The sequence below is a fragment of the Temnothorax nylanderi genome, unplaced genomic scaffold (genome assembly GCF_030848795.1).
Source record: "Temnothorax nylanderi isolate EJ_2023f unplaced genomic scaffold, tnyl_v1.0 TNYL_tig0164_pilon, whole genome shotgun sequence".
In the NCBI taxonomy this organism is placed as follows: domain Eukaryota; kingdom Metazoa; phylum Arthropoda; class Insecta; order Hymenoptera; family Formicidae; genus Temnothorax; species Temnothorax nylanderi.
Genome location: NW_027249226.1, coordinates 187,810 through 200,618, shown reverse-complemented (window position 1 = coordinate 200,618; position 12,809 = coordinate 187,810). Strand labels below are relative to the sequence as shown.

At 36.6% G+C, this 12,809-nt stretch overlaps 1 protein-coding gene across 3 annotated transcripts in view; it reads right to left on the bottom strand.

The window, feature by feature from the left end:
- Positions 1-12,809, bottom strand: part of LOC139777807 (uncharacterized) — a 166,339-nt gene that overhangs the window by 34,295 nt on the left and 119,235 nt on the right. For 2 of the 3 annotated variants that reach the window (XM_071715431.1, XM_071715432.1), the window contains 2 exons: positions 3,797-4,101; positions 2,876-3,186 (listed from right to left, as the gene is read on the bottom strand). In XM_071715431.1, coding sequence (XP_071571532.1) covers positions 2,876-3,186; positions 3,797-4,101 — 616 coding nt within the window. The remainder of the gene's footprint in view (positions 1-2,875; positions 3,187-3,796; positions 4,102-12,809) is intronic. The other variant, XM_071715433.1, reaches the window with a different exon arrangement.

Genomic DNA, 12,809 nt, shown 5'->3' with positions numbered 1-12,809 from the left:
AATCGATGAAGAACTTTGCGCGAAACGAAGAAAAAATATGATAAGAGGGGTGCTAGTTTCGTCAGTTACGTTACTGATCAGGATAGAGGAGCATGGGACGGCTCGCAACGTGTAACATGGCCGAGGCCTTGTCTCTCCCTCCCTCTTGCCGCCCTCTCTACCGCGCAGACAAGCTTTCAAGGTCGGTTACATTCAACTGGAAAATCACTCGCTGAAATGCTGTTAGATAGCGCCACGTTACAGCGTCTGTGAAACACGTGGTGCGACAAAAGTCGCGCGATTGTTGAGGAGAGGGGACCCTACAGTAATGCTACTTATCAAGAAATAATCCCCAGAATTCTCTAAGATTCTAGGGATAAAAATGTTTAAATTTCTATATTTCTATATTCGATGTTGCGAAGATTGCGAGGAATCAATCGAAGCTGTTTTGTTTTCACTGAAGGAGCCAATGGCTGTGTTCAGCAGAGAAAGTTGCTTTGCAACTGTTAAAAAATTCGTGAATTTGATTGGTGTGCTCTTAGCTCCGGCAAAAATTAAAAGTATACACCAATCAGGGCCCCTATTCTCGAAAAATTTCGCATACGATATTTTAGGAATGTCACTAAAAAATCACACTTTGCAAGTGTGCTATTGGTTGCAGAGTGTGATATTCATGACATATCGTATGCGATATTTTTCAAGAATAGGGCCCCAGATTCCTAAATTTTACAACAGTTGCAAAGCTGCTTAGTTTTTTCTGCTGAACGCAGCTATCGACACAAGTACTGTATTCATAGTTTATTCTTATATTTAATAACGTCTTAAAATGCTATAAATCAATCACAGAGCTGTATCAGCACCTTTAAAAGATTACTTAAGACGGTCTTGAAATAAGAATGGACTTAAGTAATGTCTTAAGATGCTAAAACGATCATATTCATTTCGTTCCTAAAGAATTGATCATGCACTTATTACTATTTTTGTTGTTTAATTGTATTAATTGTATGAAAAATTGGTGAAAACAAAAAACATTTTTTAAGTACTTTAGCATATACTGTCTTACGTCGATAAAACTGAAAATGTGAATAGAGTTATCGACGATTGATAAAAATCAACAGTCGGTAATTATCTTTCTTGTAACTGCTTAAAGTTTTCGTGTCGTGTGAATAAGTATCTAAAAACTACTAAAGATGCAATTTGCGTTATCGGATTATGCATATATATAACATTCGTAGCGGATCATAAATATTATTAATAGTCATCAAATTTTCTACACACAACACACTTTTGTATTCAACTACATGTTGGACATGCAGCTTATTTCTATTAAATTGCAAGAAGTAATAAATTGATTAGTAACGTTCCAGAAAAATTATAAAATATAAGAATTATGGCAAAGATTATTTTACGGGAAAGATTATATAGACACTGCAGAAATGCTACATGCAACAGATAATGGAATATATGTGTGAAAGAGATACAGAGAAGTTAGATAAGTACATGTTTGAAAAAATGGGAATATGAATATAAAAGATTAAAAAAGATTAAAAAAAGAAAAATTACTGCGTGTGAGTTAAGGAAAGAATTTTTAAATTGTTTAAGGATCGATCGCTGAAAAGTGTACATATTTCAATCTACATCGAGTAATGGAAAGTGTGATGACACATATGCTTTCACGCCAAACTTTACACGAGTTCATCATTGATGCTATTTAGGACATCGAGTACACATTGAGTTAGAATTAACATATATGCACAGACATAAATTAACTTCTTAATGATTATGTAGCAATAGTAAGTTACTTAGAAGCAAGCATTCCAAGATGTTAAAGAATGAGACGTTAAATCAGTGGCACTCAAATGCCACGAAAGGTCACACACGATACAAGTCAGAGAACTCTTTCACAGGTTACTTATCAAAGATTACGGGCTTTCAATACGGGCGAAATCTTTAGGAAACACGACGTAAGTGATTTGTTCAAGCGATAATGACAATCGCATAAAAGTATTAATTGGTCAATCAAAGATATATATTACTCTTTTTAAATTAAATATAAATGGAAAAAGTTATTAAATAATTAAGTTATTTTGTATTACTACATGCGCTATATTTGCTATTATTGACTTTCTCTGTATTGTAAAAATGTATAAAACGCATAAAGAAAATTATAGAATATATCACAGATATATTTATAATTTATTCCTCATTTTTTTAAATAAATAAATTTTATATTATTCCGAAATTTTTCCTATTATAATTCTCAGTAATGTTCTTTGAATAAAATCACATACTGATCTAATAAGAATTTCTTTTTTAAATATAATAATGAATAGAAAAGTAATATATAATCTAAAAGAAACTGACATAAAGAGATGTTTTCTTAAGATTTAAACGAATTATTTCATCATTGAATAAACTAAATAACTTTTCATAAATGCAAAATAACAAAAAATGTACAATCTAATATACTATGGTTGAAGAAAAATTGTCACTGATCGCTTATACAATATCTCTTTTTCACGGCGATACCTGATATTCACGTCCATATTTACGTTCCAAGTAACATTCTACGGTCCACCAGCAATACTATTACGAGTACTGCTAATCAGAGGATAATTCTTCAAAGCCTCAAGTCAAGACGTCGTGTCTATTCGCACATCTTATTTAACGCGCGTTTGATCGGAAGCGCGTTTGATCGCATGTTGAATTCATAATAGCACTGCCGAAAGAAAAAAAGAAAACGGAAAACGGGACCGTGAAATCCATCTTGAACGTAAATGGGGGCCCGTTGGAGTCTCAGATTCGCCGACGACGTCGTGTTTTCCGACTATGCCACGCGCCGAACGTTCAGGCGTGGTGCTTTCTCTTTCTAACAGCGCGAATACCCGGCGCTTACCTTTCTTGATGAGCAAGCTAGTGACCCTCCGTAGCGCCTCGCGAGTGCTGGAGGCGGAGCTGTGCTTACTTTGGCCGAAGTATTTGTTGGGTGTGATGTTCGTGGGCAGAGTCAGCGGCTTCCTCTGGTCTCCGGTGCCCGGTAGTCGCGCGTCATAGGCGTTGTTCAGCCGCTCGAGATGTTCGATCGATGCCGGTCGCGGCTGATTTGCCTTCCTGGTGGGATACCATCCGCGATTTGGGCCCCCCGCCAACCGGAGAAGCTCAGTGCCGATTATGGCCTGCTCCAGACCGGGATTGTTCCGTCGATAGCTAAAAGTGACGCGACGAGATTAGTAAGGCGTGGATAATTCCCTACGTATGAAGAATATCTCAAAAAAAGAGTCCAAATCAATTTTCACAAATAGACTAACAAGGGGACCTCGCGAATCCGAAAATTCTGATTTTGATGAAACTTTACACACATGCAGGAGGAAGGGATAAATAGACGAATTTTTTAAAATAAATTTTCAGTTGCGGCCCAAAAACGATTCTAAGGGGTGAAATCACCCCTCATAATGGGAGCTTTCCAGCAAGCGACACAAGTGTCGTTTTGTCTTTGTTATTCATTGCAAAAAAAAAATAGAACGACGTTTGTGTCGATTTTTTCGCTTGCTGGAAAGCTCCCATTGTATAGCGACTTTTTGCTTTTTTTAATATATATCTCGAAAAGTATTCGAAATATCAAAAATGTTTTATACAAAAGTTTCATGATATTAGCACCTCTATTTAACTACATTAATAATATTTTGAAAAAATGATTATAAAAAAAGAGGTGGTTGCACCCCTTAAATTTTTGGGCTACAACTAAAAATTTGTTACCACATATAAATATCTTTTCTGATATTTTTCGGGTGAAAACGAAGGTAGTGCCGATGCTCACCCGGTAGCTGTAGTGGGTGCGTACCAGCCGGGTTGTCGCCTCGACTGCGTGGGATTGCCGGCGTGTTGTGGCGTTCTGGGAATGTCGCTGCCTCTGGCGAACACCGGAGTCTCCGGTAGAGAACACGACGTCTGCATACCGGAACCGGTGCCGGTAACGACGCTGCCGCCGGTACCGCCACCGCCGCCGGTACTGCTACCCCCGGAGGAGCACGCCTCCGCCGATGGCGAGTGCCTTTTCGTGAACGGTCGTCGGCGGGATGGCCCTGGTAAATCGGTAGGCAGAGTTCTCCGTTCCACGGGCACCTGAGGGGGACAAAAGAAAATTTAATTAATGACAACGTACGTTCTAGAGCGATATACCGAGGAACATAATAATATTCTAATCTTAATTTAATCTCAGAATTATAAATTAAAGAGATGCTATCGAGATTATTAGAGTTTTAAAAATGAGAAAATATATTTCGGCGAAGTATCTCGCGGAATAAAATAACAGTAGGTACCTAACTTAAATCTTGGAAAAAGTTTCTTTAATTTACCAAACATTTTTATTTCCAAATAAATTTACAGCATTTTTAGAGACAAATTAAAAATAAATTTGATTATTATTCAGACATTTTAATTGTTTTTTTCATTTATACGATTATGGAAAAGAGGATAAGAGTTGCCAATTAAAAAATATCAAATTTGAAAAAATATTGAAAAATAGTGAAAAACTTTCATAAAACATTTTCATGTTGCTTAAAATTATCATCTTTTTATTTTAAAATAATACAAAAAAAATATAATCTGTCTAAAGAAAATATCCACATTTAAATAACGCGAAAGAGAATTCTTTAAAACAAAATATAGTATAAACCTAGATATTCGCAATATAATCAATTAATCATCTAAAAAACAATTTCGATAAAAACTTTTAAAAATTCCGACAGAAAATTCCCCGAAAACTTTGTATTTCTTGATGGAAAACAATTTCCTGAAAATTCCAAGTTTTCTTATAGCAGATATTTCGAATAATAATTTTAATCTGGAATTTTAATCGGTTACTTTAAATTTTAAACTTTTACACAAATGTGCTATTAATTAAACAGCTATTACCTAAGAAACAACGTAATTTTCTGCGTTAACCGAGAATGTAGAAATAAACTTACAATTAGTAGACAGTTAGACACACGGACAATTAACCGACACTAATTACCGCGAGTTCGAATTACCAGAAGGTAATCATACGAGATATTGCAATAATTTTTTACCGAAATTGTTATATGAGCGCAACGGCATTCGATAATGCAGTTCGAAAAAAAACATAGTGGAAGAGAAAAAGGAGTACGAGGGTCGGCCCTTCATCAAGGACGTAAGAATCCGCGCTCGACTACGACCAGCAAGACAGATAATTATTGCGCTGTAAATCATTGTTATCGCACCATTCGAGCACGGCCGGGCGCGGCAATGCTAGAAATTCAGTGGGCGAAAGTTCGCCGCTTCGTCTTGCCTCAACTTTTATTGCGAGACCGCCCGTGGCAATAATTAACAACTAAATGCACCGTGTTTTCGTCATGAAAAATCTGACCTTTCTTAGTCATGCTTGAAGAATGGCAAGCCTAATTTAACGACGCGATAATGTTAATTTTAGTGTTTCCTGTAATATGGGCCAATATTCTTTTCTATAGCGATATCACATTCCGACAAAGAGAAATTCGATTTTAAGTCAAAAATCGGGGAAATGTAATTAAAATTTAAAAACTCCATTACGAAGGTAAAGTCTCCAGATTCACTAAGAAATCGTCCACCACCATTTAAGAGCGTTTATTGGGAACATTTGTATACACGTGAACTACAAGTAATTCGACGATCGTTGATTACTTGAACCACGACGATTAGACAATTAATTAATTAAGATAGTGAAGACAACAAGGAAATGTATCATAGCCGACGGATTAGCCTTGTATCCAATTATTCCGAAAATCCCTTGTCTCGGGATTCCTTCTTCCCGTAGTTATATTAAAATTACCGCGGCTGCACGCTCGACTTCATCCGCCGGCGCGGTGAAAGCTAGCGGAAAGGACGACCGGAGAAAAAGGTGGTCAATATCCCTAATGAAAACTTTACGCAGTTCAGTCAAACTTCTTCGTCTCCCTTGCCCTTATACTCTTTACGGTTCCTCTATCCTCCCCTTCGTTCTCCTCGTATAATCCAAGCAAACTTTTCTCTTTGTCCGCCGGGTAATATGGTACGTTAAGGCATCCCGACGCGAGATTTTTGAACGGGGATACCGAGTCGACCGACGGCGTATAAATTGCGTTCCTTTAAACTTTAAGACTTGTCGATATTTATTTACATCCTATTGTATTGATGAAAATTCCTCGAAACGATGATGTTCATATTTTTAATAATATTAGACTTTTTTAATAATTAGACTTCAGAATTAGAGACAAGATCATCTCGTCTATTCATAGAAGAGAGTAACTTGTTCACACACAAAAATTTCTTAGCACATATTCACTAAGGGAGCGTCTGCTCCAATTAAAACGGAATCTCGGCGTCCGCTGAAGTACAAACTTATTCATTTCATTAACATAAGATCGCGTCGAAAGTCCGACTTTCCTCGGCGCGAGTTTGCGTTCATTTTTATTCATACTCAGGTCGAGTCGAGTCGACTCCTATCAAGCGAAAGGAAATCGGCTCGCGACTAGTTCGCACAACGAGTAAACGAAATCGAATCATTTGCTCGCCGGCCAGACCGTCGCGTGTTTCATCCTTTTCCAATTAAGCAGTCTTAAAAATCCTCCCCCGTTCTCATTTCATTATTCAGTACGAAGGTAATTGCGAAGGCGCGTTTCGACAGAAATCTGAATGTGCAGATAAATAAATCGAAAGTATATTTGTGTGTATGCGCAATATAAATTTAAATATTATTCTAATAAATATATTTGAAATTTTATTACATTTTAATTTTTTTTTTTCATAGCATTATATTTGCGTTTTTTAAAATAAATCTTTTACTCGTTTTCCTATTATTTACAAAATAATTTTGCGTAAAAATACTATAAAATATACTTGGCGTTTTTTTAAAAACATTTTTAATATGTTTTATTATATTTGTATGTGCGCAACAATATAAATTTACTCTCTCTTCCTCTAAAAATTTTCCGCGCAGCAACTTCTCCCCATTCTTGTAGGACAACCGAAGTTACTTGTTGTCTATCTACTTGAGGTAACTCATTGAACGAAGTTTCGCTGATGCGACGATGTAAGGAACGTGCACGAGCACGCATCACGTGACAAAGGATTGATAGATAACTTTCTTACGTGAAATTATCGCGAGATGGACGTTAATCTTAAAAGTAAAAATTATTTATTGTACATGTAAAATTTATGTATTTATTTATGTATTTATTGTACATTAATTTTGCACGACTGCAACACTTTATCTCAATGACGCATAACATGATTTTAAACAGTCCTTTTTGCTCAACATACGGAAAGATAAAATATATGGATTGAAATCTCGCAATAAGAGAAGTTACCGAATTATTTTCGTGTTATTTAGAGTTTAAGATTCAAAGGATTATGGGGAATCGAGCTTTTAACAGTATAAGTAAACAGCGAAATCGTGTTGCGTCTTATAGAAGAGCATTCGGCTCGGAGGATCCTCGTTCTCGTTCTCGTTCTCGAAATACGTCTCTCAATTCTCATAACGCGATTGAAGGGTATACTCGATCGTAGGGATAATACAAGACGAGGGGGATAAAACGAGAGGAGGGGGGAATCAGTTCGTTCCTCCTTCCTTCTTTTCATCTTTCGAACTGGGATCCCTTTCAAGCTGCGTAAGATATCCGCTTTCTTCCAATACACGACGGGATATAACGCAGAAATAATTTGACTCCGCCGATGAATCTATTCGTAGATTCGCATAATCGATTCGTAGAAGGTCTGGCCTTAACAGTTTATCTTCTTAAAAATCACATTGCCGAGATATACCGCCTATGTGAGAGAAAATCCGTAATATTTTCTCGTATCTTTTTCATTTTCTACATCGAGTATATCTATGGATTTTCAGGAACCGTGCTTGAAAGCTTTCGAGTAGATTCTAATGGAATTTCAAGTCGATATTTAGTTTTCAAAGTTGAATATCTTGGCAATTAAACCGCGAATTAAAATTCTGTTCAAGTAGTTTATCTAAGATTAATTGAGAAATGAGGATCAGCTGTTGATCATTATTCTCTTTTAATGACTCTCGGACTTATCGAACAGAAAAATTTTATGGATAAGAAAGATTTAACGTCTGCTTGGAAGGAGCAGACTTTATGCGGTAATTTAAGAGTACCTCGTAGAGAGCTACAAAAAAATGTGTTTTGCAATATATTGCAGCTCGCGCAGATTGAATCCCATTTCGCGCTGCGACAGGATTACAAGAATACACGATGTGATCTCTCCGAGCCTTCGTCTGCAAAAGAGCCCTCTGCATTGAGACCTTTTATACTCGGAAGCTGTTTCAGAGATCGATCAGATCCTGCACTCCTCGAGTATCGGTTCGAGCCTTTCATTTTGAACTGCGCTCAAGCATCGGTTTCAAGAACGGATCATTGAAAAAAATTGCCAATATTTGCAGCCATATTACGACCGAATTTCGTACCACCACGATTCGCCACTCGGTTCTTTTCGCCTGCGCTTTTTTTTTTTTACGACAAGCCTCCATTCCCCGATTGACCTCACCAGGGGTGCACGGTACTAACGATACTCTATTCGGCGGGAAAAGGGAATAGGAGAGAGTGCCCCCCATAAGATTCTGCAATTCCGTGATATTCCTTTTCAATTAAGATCCTTTCGATGAATTTTTATCTTTGCAATAAAATATAAACGTATTACAGAGATATGCCGTACCTTTTCTGGTTTTATTAAAGTTACAAGTATCAATAGCCAGGAATATCAAGGAAAATCAACCTGGAGTTTGAAATCCTATTCTAGCTTGATGTCACTCGCGAATTATTGCAGCGGAAGAAACGTCCACTCCAGCAATGAACGTCCGTCATTTCGATGATTGAGAGCACACGGCGATACCGCAGAAGGACCTTTCGCGATGACGTATCGGCTCGATCGAGGAATCAAATGGAATTTCATTGGACCTCAGCGGCTTCATTTTTTCACGCATGAATTAATCGCGAATGTAGGATTGAATCAGTTATAAGAATGTTTAATTCTTTCGAATTTAAATTCATTTTAGATGACAGCTATTCTGGTTGATAAATTGAAGATTTTCTCTAGAAAGAAACATCTTTTACTTTGCGGCCCTCCACATGCAATTATTACATAATAATAAAAATCGATTTTTTAGTATTGTAGATATTTATATGTATGCAAAGATCTCTCACAGCCATTATTAATACTTGGATTATATCTTTTTATCTCCAGCTTTGCCATTGTATGTGTAAAAATAGTTCTTCTTTTTATCCATCCTTCCCCCTTTTCTCTCTTTTATGTGAGATGTCGAAATTTTTCGCTTTCGTGATAACATTCTCCATGAATAAATGTAAAATAAAAGAAACAAACGGGTAGTATGCAAAATGTTGCTGCAACGTTCGCGACAAAAATTGCAGGACGATGATCGATCACAGGGCAAAAAAAAATTTTAAACGTCGGGAACAGAATAAATCTGTTTGACATGCATTTGAAGTTGAGGGCAGGGAAGCAAGTTAGAAGATGTGTTGTCACGAAGTATTCCAGAAGGAATCGACCGTGCGCTCGCTTGCGCTGATGCATATTTGAATATGTAACGAGTCTAAACTCGGTTGCGTATCACGAATGTTTCTCGGCGACAGCTGCGTTTATATTTCGCATACGTGATTCGTTACTTCAAGATGTATGACGAAGTACAAAGTCTTTGCTGCGAAGTCTACACGCGTCGCTTTAAGCAAATTGCAACAAGCCAGATTAACAGTAAATTTGAAAAGCGTGCTAAACTCTTATAAGATATACGCTGAAATGTATTTTACTGAGAAAATATCAAGACAATTGCAACTTTTTGATATTTTATATTATCAGTAGATGTAATCAAATCGAATTACAATTCTAAAGAGTCAAAAGAGTTTCAAATTAAATGCAAGATACAATTTAATTGCTGTATGCTTTGAATTCAAATCTTAGTTCATGGCATTCTTTCTGTCATTTATACCTAAGTAGAAAATAAACCAGACTATAGTCAGTAATTAGATAGCTAGATCCCAGTAATGTGTAAAACATTTTGGAGGCCAAAATTGTATTCAACATATAAAAGAAAGAATAATAATTAGTAGGAATGGGATCAAGTTCAATATGCATTTAAAAATCCGAATCAAATCCAATAATTAAGTTTTACTTTTTAAAATTCGAGTAGATAATATTCATAAGAAATAATATTTCATACATTGTACTTGCAAAGTAATCAATCGCGACTAGTTAGTTCCGAATTTTAGAATAAGTACCTGTAGGATTCGAAATGTACTTGTAAGTAGTTTTTATCGTAAAGAATTGAATCTTTTATAAATAGTACTCTAACTCTAAGAATAAAGTTATTCGTTTAAAAAATGTAATAATTTTAAGTAACTTTTATTCTATATTTTAAATCATATTTTTATTATATTTAATTTCAACGATTAATAATCTAATATTTTGTAATTATTAAAAAATAATAAGATAACTTTCGCGTTTTATATAAGCGTTTTGATTCGAAGGAACGTAAAGTTTTTAATAAAGTTATACTAATAAAAGATTCGATATTTACCCAGGTTCGGATTCCCTTGGAAGTAATAGATTGTTTTTTTTTTCGAGATATTCATAACAGGGTTCGAATCCATTTCGTCTAGGTTCAACTTGAAAGTACTGCTTTTATTTTTCGAAGTAATCACAGAGAGTTTGAAACTACGCCAATACATTCAAACCTACTTGTAAGATACGTAATCCCATCGTTAATGATTAATCCTTAAAGTATATACGCTTTTTCGGTACCTTCTAAGTGTATACGTGGGTCTGTTACATTCAACGCTATTTTTCCCTACCTTAAAGTATTTTACAAATCTAAAAAAATTGACGAAACATCATCACGAAACATGTCTACATTGTAGTTGACGATTTTATAGTCATTTTGAGATAAACATCGTTTATTTAATATCTTCTAACAGGCTTGCAAGTTTTACAGTTACGAGCAGATATCACTTTCGCTCGGACGCCGTAGACCCACGTATACACGTTAAGGGTTAATCTCTCTTAGATTTAAAAAATAATTTTTTTTTGTAGAATTTTATTGATTCTTAGAGATTGTAACTAATGACGCACCAGTCCCAAACTAAAGCATGTGTCATTCAGTTTAAGGACAGAGGGTTTAAGGGAGAGCATAGCTTGTGAAATCATCTGTCAAAACTGTCTACCTTCACGTTCCTTTTTTTCAATAATAGATCAATATATTTGAATCACCCTTTTTATTCTTTCTCTTATATGATCGGCTACATTTTGATCGATGGTTTGTTCTGAATAAGCCCTTTTTGAAATTTAATTATAATTTAAAAGTCAATTTTCTTGCAACTTTGATCCTTCTTATATAATTATAATTTGTTTAAACCAAATGATCAAATACCATGCATCCTCTCTCCCTTAATTCTAGAAATTCCCGAAAACCCTGTATCGAACGAATAAGATACGGCGACGAATTGGCGGTCGCGCGCGGCGACAGAGGCACTCGTCGCGTATTGCCCGCACTCGCATCCCCTCGAGTGACGCACCCGCGTGTGTGTATGCACGCACGGTCGCCCTCGCTCGAGCTGTTACTTTTCATTATGCACAATGCGGATAGACGTGGACATTTTATTTATCATAGGAATACGCGCGCGCTCGGGTCCACCATTCACCGGTGTCCCTTTCTGGCTCCCTCTGCTCTTCTCCTCCCCCCCTCCGGAAAGGGGAGCCATCCCTCTTTTATCCACTCGCAGCCTCCCAACGGTCCACGGGAAGGACAAGACAATGCGCACGCGACGCACAACGGCGCGGAAAGAACCGTTCTCTCCACGTTTTCATTCCTCGCTTTTTCCAAGGGGTGTCTGTCGCAAGGGAGAGGGTCCAACATATTCGGAAAGATTAGGTCCGGAACGAAGGGAAACCGCATTGTCTCGCGATGCACACCGATAACTGTGTAATCAACACATCAATGTATCTGATGACTTGTATGGCATCATCGATTTGTAATCCGATTTGTAAACATGGATTAACGCGCGATAACGAACACTTTCAACCAGATTCATCAAGATCATGTTTTTATACAGAGTGTTTCCTAAGTACAAAAAATTGAAGGGGATATTCCGTGGCTTATTTTAGGAAGAAAATATATGCTATAAATATATATGCCCTAAACTGTTTCGTTTTCAAAATACAGAGTGTCAAAGACGTACGTGCCTGGTGGATCTAAAAATGTTTCATCGGTACTGGAAAATAGTTCTTAACACCACATGTACGCATACCAAATCTGAATAAAAAATATCTTTAAATGTTTTCCAGATTTTCGAAATTTTCATATTTTTTCGCAACTTTGACACCCTGTATTTTGAAAACGAAGCAGTTTAGGGCATATGTTTATAGGACCTTTTCTTTCTAAAATAAGCTACGAAATATGTAATTTTCCCCCAATTTTTTGTACTCACTTAGAAACCACTCTGTATATTATTTCACATTTATTATACACTTATTCATGTATTATTTTACTTACACACTTTTCGCATTACTCATATACTTTCTCATATATAATTAAAAAGTGCGAGTACACATCTGGTACACAAAAATTTTTTCCCGCCGCGAGCAATGCCCGAGGAAGACACCGCCGTCGTGAACGTTACATGGATAATGCTGTCCGCCGGAATGATAATGCCGGTGAACCAGCCAACAAAATGAGAGAAAATTAGTGCGGAGGTCGCGGAAGAGGACTGCACTTATTTCCCAGAAGCGTAGTTTCTCGTTTCGTGATCTACGGTGAACGTGGAAGAGCCATCTCG